The sequence below is a fragment of the Rhinolophus sinicus genome, chromosome 2 (assembly GCF_057876585.1).
Source record: "Rhinolophus sinicus isolate RSI-liver-muscle chromosome 2, RSI-T2T, whole genome shotgun sequence".
NCBI lineage: Eukaryota > Metazoa > Chordata > Mammalia > Chiroptera > Rhinolophidae > Rhinolophus > Rhinolophus sinicus.
Window position 1 is genome coordinate 6,472,163 of NC_142502.1, and position 20,490 is coordinate 6,492,652.

The 20,490-nt window shown below is 42.7% G+C and overlaps 1 protein-coding gene across 6 annotated transcripts in view; it reads right to left on the bottom strand.

The window, feature by feature from the left end:
- Positions 1 to 20,490, bottom strand: part of MAP3K4 (mitogen-activated protein kinase kinase kinase 4) — an 84,236-nt gene that overhangs the window by 32,067 nt on the left and 31,679 nt on the right. For all 6 annotated transcript variants that reach the window (XR_016020028.1, XM_074333786.2, XM_074333784.2 and 3 more), the window contains exons 4-6: positions 11,146 to 11,388; positions 8,463 to 8,609; positions 1,562 to 1,719 (exon numbers count right to left, since the gene is read on the bottom strand). Coding sequence is in view for 5 of the 6 variants with exons in the window: in XM_074333786.2 (XP_074189887.2) it covers positions 1,562 to 1,719; positions 8,463 to 8,609; positions 11,146 to 11,388 (548 nt within the window). In the remaining variant the exon portion in view is untranslated. The remainder of the gene's footprint in view (positions 1 to 1,561; positions 1,720 to 8,462; positions 8,610 to 11,145; positions 11,389 to 20,490) is intronic.

Genomic DNA, 20,490 nt, shown 5'->3' on the forward strand with positions numbered 1-20,490 from the left:
GAGAATAAGCTACAGGGGTGAAGGGCAGGAGCAGAGACAGTCACAGCAACAATACAAGTAAGAAATCACAGAGTAGGGACAGCGGCAGTGTGGAGTGATGAACGGAGGTGAGATTCTGGGTCTATCCTGAAGGGACAGCCCAATGGGTTACAGGTAGTATGTGAGAGTGAAAGAAGTCAGGTGAATTACAGCAGGCAGTGTGCCTGGGAGAACCAGCCACGAATGGCACGGTATGTAAAATTCAAAGAAGTAAAAGATCAAAACAAGAAGACTGACAGGAGGACTAAGGGTACCGAGAAATTATGTAACATGAATTGGCAGTGAAACCAAACAGCAACCTCTCTAAAACATGTCTTCCACAAAACCTAACAGCCTGGAATCAGAACACGCAAACAGAGGAAATTATAGGCAAAGCAGAATAATGGGAACTTCAGAGGGGAGAGGTGTTGAAACTGGCAGTGATGCGTGTTTGAATAAGGCCGACTGTGGGACCAACCTGAAGAGGAAAGCAGTCCAGTCAGACTGGGAATCAGGCCTGAAGGATGGGGAGAGCTCGGAGACATGAGCAAGTTCACTGCTCACGCAAAACAAAGACAGAAAAGACATTTTTAAAACTGATGGTTAGGGCAGAAAAGTGGGCAAGATTCTGAGATTCTGAGCATGGCACAGAGCTGGGTGGGGTTGAGAACAATGAGCTCCTGAGGTTAGGGGGCTGCTCTGTGTGAACGTGGGAGTCCCAAAGAATGCCCCCGGGGAGGAGGAAAAGACGGGCTGGTACGCAAGACCTCATAAAGAGGAGACAAGAGGAGGCCGTGCGAGAAACCAGCACCACAGACGGCAGCAGGGTCTGGGGCCGGAGAGGGCTGCTCCCCCACTGTGACCCCAGCAAAGACCACTGAAATGCGCCCTAATTCAACATCAGAGGCCCTGAACCCTTTCTAGAACAAACAGACCAGTGACCGCACGCCCCCCCATTAGGGTTCTCCTGTTTACATTTCTAACTTTTCACCACACATAGACCGCGTTTACAGAGAGATTCTGTAATCAGTGTGACACTCCCCAAGTCGCATCCATGAAAATACCTCCTCCTTGGATTCCGAATGTCCGCACCAAGAGTGACGCACACAGGTCTACAGACCCACTCTGTTCTTCAGGGGCCTGAGACTCTCCTGCTTTGTATGTACAACCCAGAGGGTTTACTCTAAGGCACAATTTCTCAGCTGCAAAGCTCACACTTGGGGTGGATAATTTTTTGTTTGGGGGCCACCCTGTGCATTGCAGGAAGTTTTGCAGCATTCTTGGCCTGGACTCAGAAGGAGTACGTCCCAGTCATTACAATCAATACTGCTTCCAGACATTGCCCACTGTCCCGGGGGGCAAATCGCCCTGGTTGAGAGCCACTGTCTAAGGGTAACAAAACCTGGGAGAGGGGCACGCAGCCAGTATGAATGGCTGCCATTTTACGTAACTCAGCATTGAAGTGTGTAGAAGAGAATTGTGAGCGTGCTGAGGACAGGGTGAGACAGGCAGACAGGCCTGCTCAGAAGCGCAGGATTCCTACCAGAAAAGTTTGCCAGCCTGTGCTTCTCCTCCCCGGATGTAATGCGTTATTTCTTTGGTGAAATTCCATTCTTCTTCTAACAGATTTTTTAAACTGTGGGATGCCTGCGGCAGCTGCTGTAGCATTTGGATCCAGCTCCTCATGTAATCGAAATAGACCTTAAAAGACAAAAACGTAAAGGGTCATATTTGAGAACAGAATTCAGAAACTCACAGTACTCACCTCTGTCGACAAGAAAGCTCTAAGTCAGAGGGACCAGGTGAGAAGGATGGCTGAGGCTTGCGGCTCTGGGACAACAGGTTGCCACCATTAACTGATGACTAAGGGAGCATTTTCTTCAGTTGTGTAACTCAGCTCCTTGGCTATGTAATATGTTACTCACAACCCCTTCAAATGACTAAGAAAATAACTGAAATGTTCACAATGTATAGAAATGTACAATGAAGTCTTACAAAATCAAAATAAGAGCACTCAGAAATTGTCATTACTAATATATTGCAAACATTATTCCTTTATGAGGTTGGGATCTTTATTTGTTTAATTTCTTACATTAACTAGACAGTATCCTAAGAGTTGAGAGGAGGAAATGAGCACACTTGTCACCATCCCTTCCTGACATCGAGATTTTTGTGATCTAATTTCTTCAAGGTTTATGACACACAAATTATGACCTGTCACCAAAATACCCCATTATTCTGAAGTGGGGTTTATGCTGTGGGGACAGAGCCCCAGAGAGTGGTTTACAGGCTCTCGGCCTCATGTGGAGGGGTGCTGGCTCGGGTAGTAGATGGCCGTCGGCTGGGGCCAGTTAGCCAATTGGCCGCTAATATAACTGCTGCGGCTACGGAGGAGAGCCGAGGAAAGCGGAGGAGAGCCAAGGAGAGTGGAAGAGAGTCATCGGTCGGTTGGCAGAAAAACGGACAGCAGGTCGCATGTCCAGTGAACCCAGCCTCCAGTGAGACTATAGTGGCATGACTCCCCTACCTATGGCTCCGTGGGTGTTCCTTTTTGGCCTCACCATATCCTGCGTTCTTGTGTGGGGAGCGGGAGCAGAGACCCCGCAGGCCACCTCGCACGACAAATGGCGCAGTGAGCAGGGTCTCCCGCATGACAAATGGCACCGCGAGCAGGGTCTACCGCATGACATACGCCTACCACAAGCCCTATTCCAACAGCTTTACCATTCCTAAATTCTTATTTTGATTTACCTGTTGCTTTTGCAGGGTTTTACTATCAAGTAGTTTTTTTCAAGACGGGTTCACGAGGGCTGCACTGCAACACACCACTGTCTATGGATTCTTTTAGCGACAGGGCGGGGTATGAAGTATTTGAGTTACACATTCGCTCCCGTGGAACTTCTAAGACACCGCCCGACAGCCTCCTAATGCTGTGTGTTGTGTTATGTTAGTATGAGGAAACCTGATGCCAGGCTAACGTCCCAACTGTCAGCACTCTCCCCACGCCCTGAAGGTGACTTGCTGTCCCTGCTGAGATGTTTACACGACTCTTTCTCTAGTTCTGCATTTCAGTCCTTCACCAGGATACATCTTCAGGTTCACTGGGACAAATGTTTTCTGAGATCCAGTGACAACTTTCCGCTGGCCAAGTTTGGGTCTTTTCTTCATTTCAAGACAACTGGCTTCTGTTGTGTCTTCGGATGCTCTGCGTTCTCCCCACCCAGGCTGTGCAGTATCCACGTCCCGTCCTCAGTCCACTGCAAACACAGCTGTGTGTGTGGAACCTACCACCATCCCATCCAGATGAGTAGGAGTCATGAGTCCACACCAGGCCCAGGACGTCCCCTCTGCTTCCTGAGGTGCTCCGTCACCTGCTTGGCTGCCCTGCAAGCTGGCTGTCTGAGGCCTGCACAGCCCTCAGACAACTCCCTGCCAGCCCTCTCAAGGGACAACTGTCTTACTGTGTCTCCCAGGGGCTGCACACTCAGCACCCTCATGCTCCCCACTGCTAACTGCCAAACCACTACTCTTACAGTCAGTCCTATTAGAAACAGAACAAATACTCTGCCCCTTTAAGATTATGTCATCAGATATACCATCGACCCGCCTCTTTATACTGTCACTACTGATTCTCAGCTACTCGTCATCATTCCTCACAGCCAGCCTCGCACTTAAGCCTCGTCTCCATCCCCGGCTCGGCCGCCATGCTGTGTGACTTAACGTCAAGAGGACGACACCCCAGCCCCCTGTCACCACTTCCATCCCGTTCCCTACTGCCTGCGTTTCCAACCACCTCTTCTCCACTCTGACAAGGTTGCAACCCCGATCTTGTCGTTACCAAACGTGCTCGAAGCCCAAAACCACCAGCTCAAACGCACTGATGCGAATGCCTGCTGTCCTCCTTCCGGGTACTTGTTCCCCCGCCACCACTGCAGCCCACCGGTTCCTCTGCTTCCTGTAATTCACTGCTCTCTTCCTTTGCTCCCTTCCTTCCGTAGTCAGGTTAGAATCCATGCGTTTACCCGTCCAGCAGCACTGCTGTCAGTATGCGACGCGGCTCCGCCACCATCTTACACCCCGCCACCCCTCACTGCCTGTCATCTCACCGCCTGTCAAACCCCAAAGCTAGACAAGCCCCACTATGCCACCCCCAAGCCCACACTCAGAAGCCGAGGGCCACGCGAGTCACGACAGGGAGACACAATGTACACAATCATAACCACCGATCACACGGCATACAACATTTCTAGTCATATTTCTATTTCCACTAACTCATTTTCCTTCTCTCTACAACCAAGTCTGAAACGTCTCTATTTTCCTCAAACGGCCAACACCCACCCTACCTCATTCTCCGATGAGCTCTCGTCACACGCAAAATATATGAAAGCCATTAGCTATAAACCTCTCATCCTCCTGATAGCAAACTGCAAGCGTACCTACTGTTACCTCCCACCTTTCCCTCATCCCCGAGGGCAGCCAGCCGCCCTGCTAACCCAACACCTGTGCTTTGACACCAGCTGCCCATGACGGCCGAGGAGCCTCACGCCATCCATTTCCCCTTGTCGCTCATGGACATACGTATCATCTTCTTCAGTTTCTTTCCCTTAACAACATCAATCCCAAAGCCTTCCAAATGGTCTCTGGTATCCTCACTTTAAGAAACCCTCACTGGACCCACAATCCTCACTATTCACCTGGCTGCACGGGCCGAGCACCCCGCACTCACTCTCGGTGCCTCCCCCATATCCAGGCCTGCCAATTTCACTTCCCAAGTTTCTTTTGAATCCTGACACTTCTTTCTCAGTGTATATTATACCCTCTACTTCCTGACCAGCAGGAGCGCCGCTGGGAGAGGCTCCACCTGGTCTTCCCACACCTGCTCAGGTCCCTCCATCTGACCCTGGCACGGCAGCCACTTCCCTTCCCAATGCTTTCGTGGGAACCTTCCTTGCAAAGCTGCTTCTCACCACAGACACCCCTTCTCTGTCAGAAAAGTGTTTATATCAATCTCTCACTTCTCTTCTTTAAAGTAAAAAGTGAAGAGGCTTAAAGATATTCTAATAAATATCACCCAGCATGAACAAATGTTAACACTCTGTCATATTTACTTTGGATATTTTTTCAATAAGAAATAATACATCACAAAGTTAACTTCTCCTTTGCTTCTTTCTTCACTTCTGTCTCTTTCCTCCCTCCTCAGAGGCAACAATTATCATTTAGTTTGTCTCCTTCTAGTTCATATGCTTTTTAAAAATCATCCGTTATTATATAAATTACAGTACGTAGTACGATTTTGCTAAGTTTTCAATTTCTTCCATATTTGGGACTGTGACATACATACCGACGTCCAGATGAACTGAGCACCTTCCTCAGAGAAGCCTTTCCTAACCTCCATGTGAACTCCAATCACACCGCCCGCGCCCCTGAAAGACCTGAGCCTGTCCTCTGCGGCCTTTTCCATCGTTTCAATATTATGTTCATACGATGATTTAATAACCATTTTCCCGTCATTCTTAATCTCCACGAGGGAGTTCACGCTCCCACACTGAATCTTTAGTACCTGGCACGACGCCGGCCCAGTCCACAGCAGACACCCAGTAATGTAACACCCAACAACGTCTGCAGGATGGAAAATGCAATCTTTTCTGCTCCCTTGGCCTTTAGTCTTCTACAGGAACACTAATTGTGCATGTCTGCGCTCTCCCTTGTGTGTCTTCTACAAATGTCACATCTTGTTCAGCATTTTCATATTTTCATTCCTTTTAAATTATTTTTATATGGTTCCTTAAATCTGCCTACCACATGTTCCTCCATCATATATTATGTTTATTGTTTCAGATATTTCTAATGCCAGGGCCAGGCAAATGAGCTAAGATGGTTCACAGCTTCATTTAGGACTGGCTGCCTCAAACAAATGCTCACCAAGTTATTTCCTTGGACCTGCAGGCATACATTTTCTGGTCAGAATGGTGCTGGAGCACAGAGTAAGGAAGGACCCTAAGTCACATTTGTTCTGTATCAGAACTCGCTAATCACTGCTGCCCCTCCCCCTTTAACCTACCCGGGTCTTATATTAATTTTTGCTCCAAAAGATGCATTAGGGCTTATGTTCAGGGGATGTCATCCTGAAAAATCATGCTCAAGCCTAGTTTCCGGTGAGGTCTTTTTTTCGGGGAAACACAGTAACCCTTATTCAGCAGTCTTCCTGCCAACAGGGTAACTTGCAGACAACATGAGGGTCTCTCCCTCAGCTCCTTCTGTCTTGCAGATGTGCCACCTACAATAGCACCTGCTTCACTTCTGATTGGTCGGTCACACCCTATGTATCACAACTCATTAACCACTGGCTGGGCTCTCCACACCTAAAGTGAAATATATGCAGAGCTATATACACCCTCATTTTAGTCTAAATTGTAAAGCAAATAATTGTAATAGCCTTTTTTTGCACCTAGATATTGTGGCCAATTTCCTCTTTTACTGACCATGACACCTTTTTCTTTACCTTCCATTCCCTTTGCTGCCTTTGGCGGGGAAGGTGCAGTAAGCGCGAGGCCACGCTGTCCTGACGCAAACATTAATTTTGTTTGGGCTGCCCCAGCTCTCCCAACAAGCCCCTGCACTTATCCGTCTAGCACATTTTGGGGCACAATTTTAAAACCATTGATAATTTCTAGTTCTACATCTGTGAAATTAAGGAGATAAACTAAGGAAAATTATGCCTCAAACAGATCATTAGTAGCAAAGCCAAAACTAAATCCTAAGCATTTCTAGCTTGAACTAGCTGTGAATTTTGGTACTTCACTTAACCTAAGCTTCAATTATCTCACACGTACACCAGGTCACAGAAACGCCATGACCTGGAAGGCACAGTTCACCTGCCTAATTCTTACCCTTTCCTGCCTCAGTGATTACATAATGTGTGGTGTGGGCCTCTGTATGGCCATCAAAGACAGCGTGGAAAGCAAAGCACTTTTTCTTTTTAAACTTCTGGTTTAGTCATCCATAGAGAGAAACAAAAATAATTTGCTTGCCGCTTTTTACCATAACTTTTCAATGACAGAGACTTTTCTCACATAAGAAATACATAATATTTTAAAACGTAGCCACATTTTACACTTTCTAGTCTTTTATGTAGTCTCCCAAACAATGAGGAAATAATATCGAACTCAAATTTATCTCTCATAATATGCTAGATATGATAAGCTCCCTTCCCACTGACGTCCTTCTTTCTATCCTTCCACTACGAGGCTGCAAAGCTACATACTTGAATGCCCAGACTCCACCACAGATAAGAAACCACGCATCACGTCTGGTCAGTAAGATGGAGGGGAAGCTGCTGGGTGGGGCTTCCAGGAGAGCTCTCGCTGTTCTGGACTGAGCCAGCAGCATGCTTTTCCCCCTCTGCCCTTCTCTTTTCTTCGCACCTAGAAAGTGGGGGTGGTATGTGGATATGCTAAGCCATCCTGAGGTAGGATAGTGAGACGTCAAGCAAGGATGAAAGCATTCCAAAAACAATGTACCCACCAGCGTTGCTGTTGTCTCTGCCATTTCATCCACCTGCCACATTATGTAATCATCTGTGCACCTACTCTAATGAATCCAGCATGCATTTACTACTATACATTAACACTCTACCAGACACTACAGAACACAAAGGAACTTTAAATCATAGCCCAGCTTATAAAGCTTTCAGTCTAATGAGGGAAACCTGAGGAGAGAGAAGTGGTTTTATCATTAAGTAGAAGGAGTAAGTTCTAATTATAACTGCTATGAGAGTTCAGAGGTTTAGATAAAGCACACTAAAGGTTAAAACTTTGAAATAAAGCTTTACAGAGAAAAATAAAACTTGATAGGAAGTCTTAAATGGGCAGATAAGGAGAAGGGACTTTTTGAGCAGGAAGGAATAATATGAACAAAAGGACAGAGGTTAGAAAGCACAGGTTAAGTGCAGTGCATGTGAGAAGACGGGGTGGGGGGGGGCAGGAGTCCTTCAGGGAAGAAACAGAAATACATACAAGTCTGCTCCTGCCAGATCACATTATTTACAATTCCTCGAACGTGCCAGGTTCCTCACGTAACTCGGCTCACCGTTAAGCTTCAGCTTGCTCACCACTAAGACGGTCCTGGAAGTCCCCAGGCTGGCTTAGGCGACCCCTCTCTGAGCCTTCGCTGCATCGCAGACGAGTTTTAAGTCAGCACCTACCACTCAGGGCGGAATATCATCTATGCTCAGCTGTCACCAGACTGAGTGTCTCAGTGCTCATCTCGGTATTCCCAGAGCTGTGCAAGGTCCCTAGTGCGTCCCAAGTATCACAAACATGGCTGCTGGCAGATGGCTCGATAAAACAGAAGCAGACTGCGATTCTGTTTGGGGGCCATTGTGCTAACAGGTTAGAGACCCCCCCACCCTCCCACACGCACACGCACGCGCACGCTGTGCTCACCATCAGCATCTTATGCAGGTCCTCCTCGAAGGCATCGATGTTGCAGTCCGCCTTCTCCAGGCCGTCCAGGACCTTGTGCAGCATGAACTGGTAGTACTGTTTCATTAAGAGGCCACCCTTGAGCACCTCTTTACACTCTCTGACCAGCTGCAAGAGAACAGCCGCAAGTTCTGTCATTTCACACATTCTGACCAGATGATGTGTCAGTTTTCACACATTTCCCACTTAAATCCTCAAAACACTTAGAAAGGGAACCTTGCCTCTGAATAACCTAAGCTATTTTCCAGATTCTTTCAGTTCACCTTACATGACTATTTTAGTAGTCTCAAGATAAGAACAAAGTAGTGAAAATGAAAGCAGTTAGCATTACAGCATGAACACACAAAGAAAATGTCACACCGACAAAAACTAATTTGCTAAACTATATTCTCCTACAAATAAATTCATATAGAAAATAACTTCTGCAGAAAAAGATCTATTTTTCTACTAGTTTCATTCTAAGACAAGGTATGCGAGAGACAAACCTCATGAAACCGGTCATTTGTAACGAAAATCATAATGAAGATTCAAATAAACGTAGACACCACAGAACATGGTGGCCTTTGTAACCATTTAGCACAGTTCAGCTACTGTGATTTGTGGCTTTTACCATCAAAAACTTCTAGTAGTCATCACAAAAACACACAAAACTAAATTAATCTGATGAAATTAGATGGAAGTCAAGGGGGAAAAAGAAAGACAAAGATGAGTGAAACTGCACCACGCAGGCCCAGAAGGCGATGCCAGGAAGGAGGGGAGGAGACGGAAACGAGAGGAGCGGTGAAGCCCCCTTCCCATCAGTAATATGCTGGCACATGTGTCCTCAGCATTCTGAGCACATTAGTTTCAATATGAGCCGAGACACAAAAGGAACCTCAGTGCTGCGTGGGAAAGTGACCTGGGACGAGCTCTCCAGGACCTAAAAACGCCTGATTCAGGAATCCACTCTTATGTTTTATACCAAGAAATCATCAGAGATGATGACTAAATATTATACACAAATATATCACAATATTACTCAAAACGGCAATGGGTATTAAATAAATTATGACATAAATATAGTAGAGCAGTATTGTAGCCATTTAAAATCTTGTTTTTGAAAAATATTAAAAGGTAAAAAGTCACATATATATTTTTTAACTTGTTTGTGTAGGAAATATGTATGCACAGAAAAAACGAATGGAAATACACCAAAATGTTACCGTGGTTATCTTTGAGCGGCAAGATAATAAGATAACTTACGTTTTTGTATCATTTTTCTGTACCTTCCAAATTTTCTAAAATAAACAAGCATTGCTTTTACAAACGGAAGTTCCCCTTTAAAATGTATGAAAAATAATTACCATGATAAGACAGCAAAAGCTAGAGTTAACTATATTAAAAAGTGTTCTGTTCAGATTATATGGACATAAATTTCTATGTTAAAGATGTCACTTACAGGCTTACAACTGAATCTTTGAATGCATTTAGGCCAAAATTTCTATTTTATTTTTACTCTGGTAATGCTACCTTAATCTAAGCAATGTTTTTTGGTGTGTTTTTTTTAATGTTTTGACATAAATTACTGCTTAATCCTCACAATAGCCCTGTCAGCAAAAAGGAAACGCCACCTTGCCTCACCAGGTTATATTCCTGAAGTCGGGGTTCTGTGGGGAAGGGAGGCAAGTATTTGACCAAAACTTCCTAAATTCTCCGGCATAAGGAAGACAAGTGAAGAGCACGGCCAATCACCAGAAGCCAGACAGTGAGAGGGAAGCGGAGGGAACGTGCAGGCAAAGCTCTCGCCGGAAGGTGAAAGGGACGCAGGGCCCCCCTCCAGCTCCGACAGGCACCCCACTCGACACCGACAGCGAGCTGACACACAGGTCCTACTGTCCCTGTCCTGCCGCCTGACCTGCCGCAACCTGCCCTCGTACCCTTGGCTCCAGCTTGTCATTCAGGGCCAAGGAGCTTCTGGTCTTTCAATCTCTAGGGCGTGGACATGCACAGTCTACAAAAAACATACCAACTTTTTTCCTTCAAAATCTGAAACGTTTATTGTATATAGTGAATGTCGGTATGGTAATATCATGGAGCATAAATACAAACACATATTCACTCTGCTATTAATAGATACAACCACTTCCAGCCATTCCGTTGTTACCCTGAAGTATCAAGTCCTAGGAAATCCCAGGCAAAATTAATAACAACTAAGAAAGCAGAAGCTGTCACTCTGTTTAAGCTCTACAGTTGCCGCAACAAGCAAAAATTTCAAACCTCCCCTTTGCATACCCCAAAGACATTTATCTGTTTAAATGTAGCTTAAGAGAGCAAAAGAATGAATTTAAAGAACTTAAATTATCTCTTATAAATGAATTTTAAGTTTCTGATCTTTAAAGACTGATAGTAATAGGATATAGGGGGTCATATCCTCACCACACTTTCATATTCTTTTAGAACAAGGAAAGGTTGAATCACAATCTTATCTTTGAGGACTGCATGTAAAGAACATTTAAAATTATCCTAAAAAGAACAGCTTAAAACCACTAACATCCTCATTTTTCACTATTTGCAACAATTAGGAAAAACATCCTGAAAATAAAAATGATGTGCCTATAGAATTATATAATAATTGCTAAATATTTTTAAAGTCTTTGAAACAAACCTGCTTAATACTCAAGAGAGACGGCTCTCCGGCGGGCCTCTGTTCCAATCTCAGCTTCAGACACTCATGGATGACATTCAGAAGAACTCGACAGAGGACCAGGAAGGCAGGTTCGAAGGAGGGTAAATCCATGGCCTTTAGCTCATCCCAAGATACAGTGCTGCACTTCTGCTCCGAGGCACGTGGCGTCCTGGACAGCTGTACATAGTCGGAACCCCACATGGGATCTGGGAATTCGGAAAACTGTAACGAAAATTCAACGAAGGTTAAAAGAGCACACAGGAGAACATCCTAAGGCTGTAGTTATAAACTATTATACTCTAGAATTTGCTGACAGATCTACAAAACTCCTTATTTTACAGGAAAAATAATCTGTAGACTAATTCAACATTTCAACATAGACCCAAAAAGTTCTAGAAGTATTAGAAAGCCGTAAGAGCTAAAACCAAACTGCAATATTTTTATGAAAAAAGTATAGCAGAAAGAGAATCAAGTTCATCTTTTTTCATCATACATTTTTTATTAATACTTAAAATAATTAGAACACTTACCATTAAGGTTATATTAATATATATGAGGTGTGATCACAAAATACAGTGAATGCTTAAATAAAAACAAAATGTATTACAATAAAAGACACATTGCCATTCATCCCCCTCAAAATACTCCCCCTTGCTTCGAACACACTTATCCTATCCTTCTTGCCACTTTCTGAAGCAGTTCTGGAAGTCCTCTTTCGTGACTGTCTTTAGTTGCACTGTCATGGCTGCCTCGATGTCCTGAATCAATTCAAAATGTTTACCTTTCATGGTCATTTTGATTTAGGGCAAGAGCCAGAAGTTGCACGGTGCCAGACCTGGTGAATAAGGTGGATGAGGTCACACCGTAATGTTTTTATTTGACAGAAACTGCCGTACCAGAAGCGATGTGTGACACGGAGTGTTGTCATAAGGAGGATGAAGTAAAGACACTCACGAAAGGGGACTTCCAGAACGGCTTCAGAAAGTGGCAAGAATGATGGGATAAGCGTGTTTGAAGTGAGGGGGAGTATTTTGAGGGGGATTCATGGCAATGTGTCTTTTACTGTAATAAATATTTTTTATTTAAACATTCACTGTATTTTTTATCACACCTCGTAGTATTACCCCCAGCTATCTCTAGAGTGAGAAAACCAGAAAATTATTAAAATTATAGAAAAGATTATAAAACCAGCTAGTCATTTATGTAAACAGAAAATTAGTGGAGTCAACCAATTCTTTTGTCCATTTGTTCTGAGCTATACTAAATGACGTTGGTAGGAAAAAGAATCTAACATTGACCTGGCTGGTCCCACTCAAATATCTGTTAGTGTTTCCTGGGAACCCTAGTGTTGCTCACCCAATGTACTTTTCCCCATAAAACACGGATTTGGAGTTTTCCCACTGCTCTTAAACCTCTGGCAACATCAAGCTGACCAATCATATTCAAAGACCTTGCCTTCTCCTTTTACTGAGAAAACTGAATCCATCACAATTTGAAAATGTCCACTTCTCAATGGAAAACATCAGCAATTACAGCTATTCTGCCTCCAAGTGTTATTCCTAGCTATGTTCCCTGCCATTCAGGGAAGAACTCACATTCTATTATGTTCAACACGTATTTTTGCATTAAAATTAATACATACTTTAGTTTCTCATAACAGGCAAAAATTTTGAAATAGCCACAGAATTTTTAAATGATTACTTGTGATAATTGTAAAGAGAGATTGAGTAGAAATCTGAGATTCCAAATTTGAATTGAGTCTCAGTATCAGTGTGTACCTTTCTGCGTGTGTGTGTTCTGTCTGCTGAAGAGAACAAAAACAACGGCCGACCATTGCAGTTGCAATGAGCAGTGCTGGAGCCCAGACTGTGGTCCTGGAATATCATTTCCCAATAAAAGCAGCGAGGGCTCCTTGAAGATACATCAGATGCCCAGTGTGAAGCAGACGTACAATCGAAGCTTAAACAGCCTCTTACATCAGGTAACAAGAGAGCTACTAAGCTTGTGAAGAAAGAACTGAGGCCACGAGTAGATTGACTAAGTAAGTCATGACACATTCATATAATGCAGTAGCATGTAGCCGGTAAATGCAACTGAGGCAGAGCTACACATACCGATAGGGACAGAGCTAAGTGGAGAAGGGGGAGTGGGTGGGCACGACCCACCAGTCATCTAAGAGATGCAGCATTATCACGTTTTCTTACAAAAATGTACCTGCATTACATACAAAGACATGTATTTATATATGCACAAAAAAGCCTAGAAGCTACAAGCCCAACTATGAACTACACTGAGCAGGGGTAGAGGATAAACAGCGACTTTGTTTTTTTAACATGCTTCAATAAATAAGTAAAACAATAGAAAGCACCTTGTTTTACAAAATGAAGGACTAGATCAAAACAGTCCTTACGTTACCCTTCAAGTTAGTTTCTATGCTTCCGTACTAGGGCTCGTGTCACAAACGGAAATGTCTGCAGGGCCAGGAGTGTGACGTATACGGGGTCGGGTGACAGCTCAGAGTAGGAGACCGTGGGCGCTGCGGTAAATGACGCCGTCGGATGGGGCCGTGTGGGAGCTGGGCCAGTGCGGACAGACCTCCCAGCATTTCAAGGAAAAGGGAAAATCCAGATTGTCATGTGAACCCTTCTAATTTTTAAATGCTAGCCACTAAGTCTAAAACATTTAAAGTCATGTGGGACAAAATGTAACTTCAGGAGGCAGAATACTGTATGGTTAAGAGCACGGCTTTCGAGCCACTTCTGGGTTCGCGTCCTGGCTCTCCCACTTCCTGGACGTGCAACCCTGACCACGTTACTTGACCAAGCCCTCCACGTAGCGAGGATTCAGGTAACGCTGGCTACTAGTCTTGCTGTGTTGTTGTCGTCACCGACCATGCTCTCCGCTGACCGCGGGTGAGTTCTGTTCTGTCGGACATCAGGCTTGATTCCGTTGGCTTACCGTAGCCAAAACCAATGTAGCCCAACTTCCTACTTTCCCTGACAGAAGAACACTTCTTTTAAGAAAACAGAAAACCTATAGGCAAATGAGCAAGTATGTGCTTGTTAGCTTGCCACTTACCTCAATTAAAAAGTTTGTGTAACTTTACTAATGAAATCAGACAGGTGATGATTGGAGCAGGTAAAAATGACCTATAGCAATGGGCTAGGAGCACTGATTGAGACATGGGGAGAGGGGTCCTGCAGCCCCCACTGTGTCCAATGGGCTGACTCAGCCGCAGCGGGGACAGGAGCCTGGCTACATGTGAAGCACATTGGAGGGAGGTTTGCTACAAATGCCACTGCCCATGCCCTACCTTGGGAGATTCTGATTTGCCCTATACCCAGGAAGGGAATGGGTACGTGTGCTTTTAAAAGCTGCCTGGGCAATGCAGACATGCAGCCAGGTTTGGAAACCATCAGCACAGTTTAAAGTCTGGTAGCCCCAAACCCTGGGCTTGAATCATTCCAATAATTTATAGCTTCTGTGACTTGGGGCAAGTGACCTACTCTCTGTAACCATAAAATACAGAACTAAAAATGCCACTTCATTTAGTTGTTGTGTCTGGCACATGGTAACACTCAGAAGCTTGTTATGGTAGATGTATATCCTATTCTACAAGCTTTATCCACTCTGAATATAAAAGGCAACCTCTTCAGGATTTGTGCTTATGGCAAAAAATTAGCATAACTATTGTGGGATCCAAAGACAAACAATTTCATTGGCCACTAAACTTGTAATAATTACATGATCACTTCTAATTCAAAGCAAGGAATTAATAGAGTTACCAAAAACCTTCCTAAAATTTGTAGTAATATGCACGGCAATATGCAAAATCAGACAGCTAATTTTTTTGCATATTACATTAAAATATAAATTTTCATTTTATCTTTCTCTTCTTCTGAAAATATATAAACTTCATAAGGTAAAGCAAAAAGGAATGAGCATAAATTAACCATATCACAATCTATGGCTCAAATATTTTATGGGTATTTAACATTTTAAATGCACAAAACCTACAGAACTGTGCAATACAGAGAGTGAACTTTAACAGTATGCAAATTTAAAATCCACTGGACACTGGGAAATCCCAAGATGGGATGCAGCCTGAGGTAAATGAATCTGACTATATTACAAATGTGCAATATAACCTCGCTGAAGAGGGTGAAGGAGAAACGTACTAACGTAACTAACTTTGGAAAACTTATGTTCTGACTATATACTCCAAGAGTAAAGACAGAAAGAATGAAATGAAACACTGCACTCCAGTTGCTAAATTTATTCCTCACCGGGAGCTGGCGAGCAATTCTGAAACTACTTTACATGTACGAGCACACCAGGGTTGCACAAATATGCAAATAAACCGCAGTAATAGGGATCAAGTTCCTCACTGCAGGAGAAATCAGCTACAAACAAGCAGAGGAGAAAGGCTAGGATGGAACCTGTGGGGCTGGACCAGCACCAGACACCAGTATGAACCTAGGTTGATTTCAGATGCATGGATGGATGGATGGATGGATGGACGGACGGATGGATGGGAGGGGAGACAGAAGGAACCACAGATCTGTGCACACAGAGGTGACAAGACATGCCCATAGTTTCTGACTCTGTCACTGAGAGGACCTAAGAGCAATGACACCCCAACAGTAACAAACACATTCAGTGCCCAGACCTTCATTTCTAAGGTCATTTACTGGAGACCGTGCTCCAGTAAAAGGAACCCGAGTTCCTTGGAGAAACAGCTAATTTCAAGACCAGAAAAGGGAAAATACAAGATGATGCCATAATGTTAAGAAATTGCTCACAAGCAAAGGGAAAACCACGCAAAAAAAGATGGGGGCGTGTCTACAGGACACAGAAGCCAACTGGCAGAGCTCCAGTGGCTGAAGCAGGAACAATCTGAGCCACAAAATACATAACAATAGTATTGGATTACAACCCAAAGCAAAAAATAAATACTTATGAGTTCATACTGTGATCAATAAATGACTAAATAAACAAATGGGCGAGAAGCAGCACATCTCACATAGAACATTTCCAAGTAATATGTATAGATACACTCCCCACTCTTGGAATAGAGATTAATTCCATCCCCTTCACTATGGGTTGCGCTTAGGGACTCACTTGCAAAGACCCCAGTGTGGCACTTGACCAAGTGATCAAGGTTAACGCCCACGGTGACAATATGACGTGATAAGGGCACTTCAACTCTGTGGCATTCGTGCCCAGGCCCATAAACCCAGTCCAAGCACGAGAAAACATCCGACAAATCCCGATTCATGGACATTCTCTGAGCCATCAGGTTGTGACAGACGAGGCTGAGATGCTCTCCCAGTCAGAGGAGCCGAGGAAGACGGGCAAGTAACTGCCACGTGGCGTCCTAGACTGGATCACGGAACAGAAAAGGGACATTCGTAGAAAAACAGGAACCCAAATAATGTCTATAGTTTAGTTAACAGTACTTTGTATCAATGTCACTATATTAATATTGGCAAATGTACCAGAGTTGCTATTAGAGGAAGCTGGCTGAAGAGCATGTGAAATTCTGTACTATTATACATCTTTGCAAGTTTTCTAGAAATATTCCAAGACCACAAGTTAATTCAAAAAAATAATAAGACTGCAATTGCATTGGGAGTAGTTTTGACATTAAGAATAAATCTTTTATCTATGTTTACATGGCCTCTTGTTTTATTTTTTCAACTAAAACCGAACTATAAATAATATAACAAAACCCACACTGAGCTGCAATAACTGTTGGGAGAGGCACCTAGAAACCACTGCACTGCTGAGAGGATGCCCACTCATTTCTGAGGAAGGTCAGGAAGGATCACTCTGTAGCAGGAGAAGGGCAGGACTCGGGGCCCAGGGGTTCTCCTCCACAGACACCGCGTGAACCGGTTACCAGACGCATTCATTCCTAAGACTTGACATCGGCCACGCTAGGGAACTTAGAGTACAGCAAAGTGGGAGAAGTAAATAGGAACAACGAGATCCTGGGATGCTCTAAATTCCAAGGGAATAAGAAAACCAGGAAATGAATGAGTAAGCGTGCAAAAGAACTAGGATCATCTCTGGGTCCAAACAAGGAGGAGAAAATGAGCTCTGTCCCGTCTGCGTGCTCATCTCTCCGCTTGCATTATGATGCTGTCCTTGCTGCCAGGAAGAAAACTCTGGCTGGCAGTATTTGGTCAGTTATTTGGATGCCAGTAAGTTTTATTTGATGGTATGAAACTCTCCTTTACAGCAGTTTCTCTAGATAAGTATTTTCAAGATACCAACAACTATCTTACAAAGTGAACTTTGGAAACTAAACCACCTGTTAATCAAACTATAATTAGAAACGTGTCCTGAGAATATGAATTTACAGACACAAGGGAGCTACAATGTTATCTAATTTTGAACAAAACATTAAGGCTATTTATGATATTCATATTATTTTAAAAAATTGCAAACAGATTTTTTTTGGGTTATTAGTTGCGATTTTTTTTAAAGATTTTTAAATATAATAAAATTTTAGAGGAAAATTGTTTTATAAAGCATGCTTACAGGCCAAGCAGAATTAAATATGTTATTCATAAACTCTAGTTACAAGTAATTTAATCATAAATAAAAATATAAAGACACAGAGAAAAAAATCAAATATCATAAGTATATTTCTTCTTTTCTACAAAACCCTTCCACTATATTTACTGTTACCCCATAGCCATAAAAACAGTGCAAAATAGAAGATATGTACTGAGTACAATCTGCGGTTGGGCGAGATGTTTCTAACAATTAAGAATGATAAAATCGTTCTCAAACCTAAAAGTTTACGCACTGCTTAATATGCCCTTAAAATATACAATTATTTGGTAACTAAAAGGTAAAACACATTATAAAAACAACGTAGAACAGTCTTGCCCATACTGACTGACAGTTTGCTTCAAGGGAGAAAAAAATGGAGCAAAACTTGTAAAAAAAAAAAAAAAAGTTTATATTTGACTTCTACAGCATTTTACTATTTATACAAATGTCTTTTTTAAGCCTCACAAGAACCCTGTACGGTAGATAGGAAAGAATTATGCCCATTTTACAAACAGACTTAGGGTCAAAAAATGTAAGTCATTTACAGCTATGTGATAAGAAAGAGCCACATCCAGGAATAGAATCCAGTTATCTGGCCTCCAAGTTGTGGTCCTTTCCCGCTCTTTCGTGTTTAGTAAAAAGACTAAAACAAAACAAACCTGGAAGGGGTGTATCCATGTATTCACATACATACATACACATCTCCCCTTATAGAATTATGTTCCTGAAATGGGAACAAAAACAAAGTCTTACTTTCCTACTGAGTTCATTATAATTCTTTTATTAGCTTGGATTAATCTCCAACACAGAATTTCTCCTTTAGCTGTTGGTGACGCTGTCATTGTTTGACAAACACATTTCCTCGGGCAGGCATACTCCTGCCACAGAAATCTTCACCATTTGAAACATCTATCTGATAATAATTAAGGCCTCCCTTGGCTTCCATCATCTGCTCTCACTCTTGAACCTTACCAATAGTGTATGCTGTTTTCTTTTCATCTTTCTCACCTTTCTTCTACAACTCATACCTTTTTAAACTAAAATTTAAAACAGGGGATCCTCTGCTTCATTTTTTTTAAACCAAGCAATCTACAGACAATTTTAATAAAAAGTCTTTAATTCACACACTTACTAAGCTTGGAATTTATATGTGTGTCTTTTTTTCCATAACAAGGATAACCTTTTCAGTTAAATCTCACTTGGTCAAACCAAAGGAACCCAATTTTGATGAGAACACAGTTTTGATGAGAAAACTATGGGCTACCTACTATTGTCTTTTTCAACACGAGTTTAATCTAAAACCTCGCGTACTCATCCTCAATGTTTTTCTTGCTCCAACACATCTAAAGGATGCAAAGAACTCCTGTCAGCAGCAATGGTTCATTGCTACAGAGGGAGGGTCTGGCGGGGAGAGAAAGACAAGTTGGGGAACGGCATCTAAAGTAGTTTCAAGAAGCTTGACAGGCCTCCCGGGGTCCACATCAGGAGCCCCTCTCCCCGATGAGAACCACTGAGTCGGAGATGAGGTAACACTGCTGGAGCTTTTTCACTCATGTTACTTCAAAAATAAAAACTGCCACCCCTGTCTTGCCCACAGGTGTCCTCATTAGAACTGAGCCACTCTTGCCAAAACACTAGACCAAAGTAAGTTATTCGCTATCTGAAGCATATGACGAATCCTTATCATCACATATCTAGTTTTGCTCTACTGATTTTGAAACCTGCATTGTAATCAAATCTTATTATAAAATAGTTATTCGTGGACTAAACAGGAAAAAAATTCATTTGCTCTAAAAAAAATGTACAAATAAGAATCATTCAGAGTTAAAATACTGTTCAAAGAAAATCACATATATAAATTCATTTTTAAGATTTCTAATCAAAATAATAGCTATAAAGTGTTGACTCATTTTGCAAGCATCTCGCTGTGTGATGTGAGTGCCTGACCCTTTCTCCTAGGGGTTCATGATCTGGCCATCAGATTAAAAATAAAAATCTTGCAAACTCAGGTCCTCTTCCAGTGTTTCCCACCTTAAAGAATGTCTTCTGTCTTAGCAATCTCTGACTCCAAAGCAAGCCAGACTGTGTAATCAATAGAAGCTTTTTGTTAAAAAAGTATATACATACGTATGTATACAGCTCCTAAAATTTAGAATCAAAAACTAACACAGGTAGACGGGATCGCCAAGATCTGGGTCCTTCCGTTTCAGCCAGATGAACACGCGAAGTCACGATAGGAAAATTGCTTATACTGTCTATTCTCAAGAATAATACCCAACAAGATGCCCCTTTACTTTACTATCCTTAACAGTTAAGAATTTCTGATATGAAGCTATCAAAACCAAATTTGTGCAAAACCAAATTTCAAACCACTTCCTCCAGTAGGCATTCACCTATCACAAAAATCTTCACCATGTGAATCATGTATTTGATAATAACTAACACCTCCCCTTAGACTTCAATCACCTACACTAAATTCTTTAAATCTTACCAAACAGTGTATACTTTTTTCCTTTGATCATTCTCACATTTCTCAACAATTCACATCTCTTTAAAATCCAGTGACCAAAACTGGACATGCTATTAAAAAAGAGAGTAAGCTACTGCGAAGAATAGAGAAAGAACTATATCCATGACCTTGGATGCCATATTTAAAAATATTTTAGCATCATGTTGACTGTTGACTGACTCATATTCAGCTTGTGGTCACCCATGATTGTGGCTTTCTTCCCTCTTTATTTATACCCGGCTTGCCCTTCT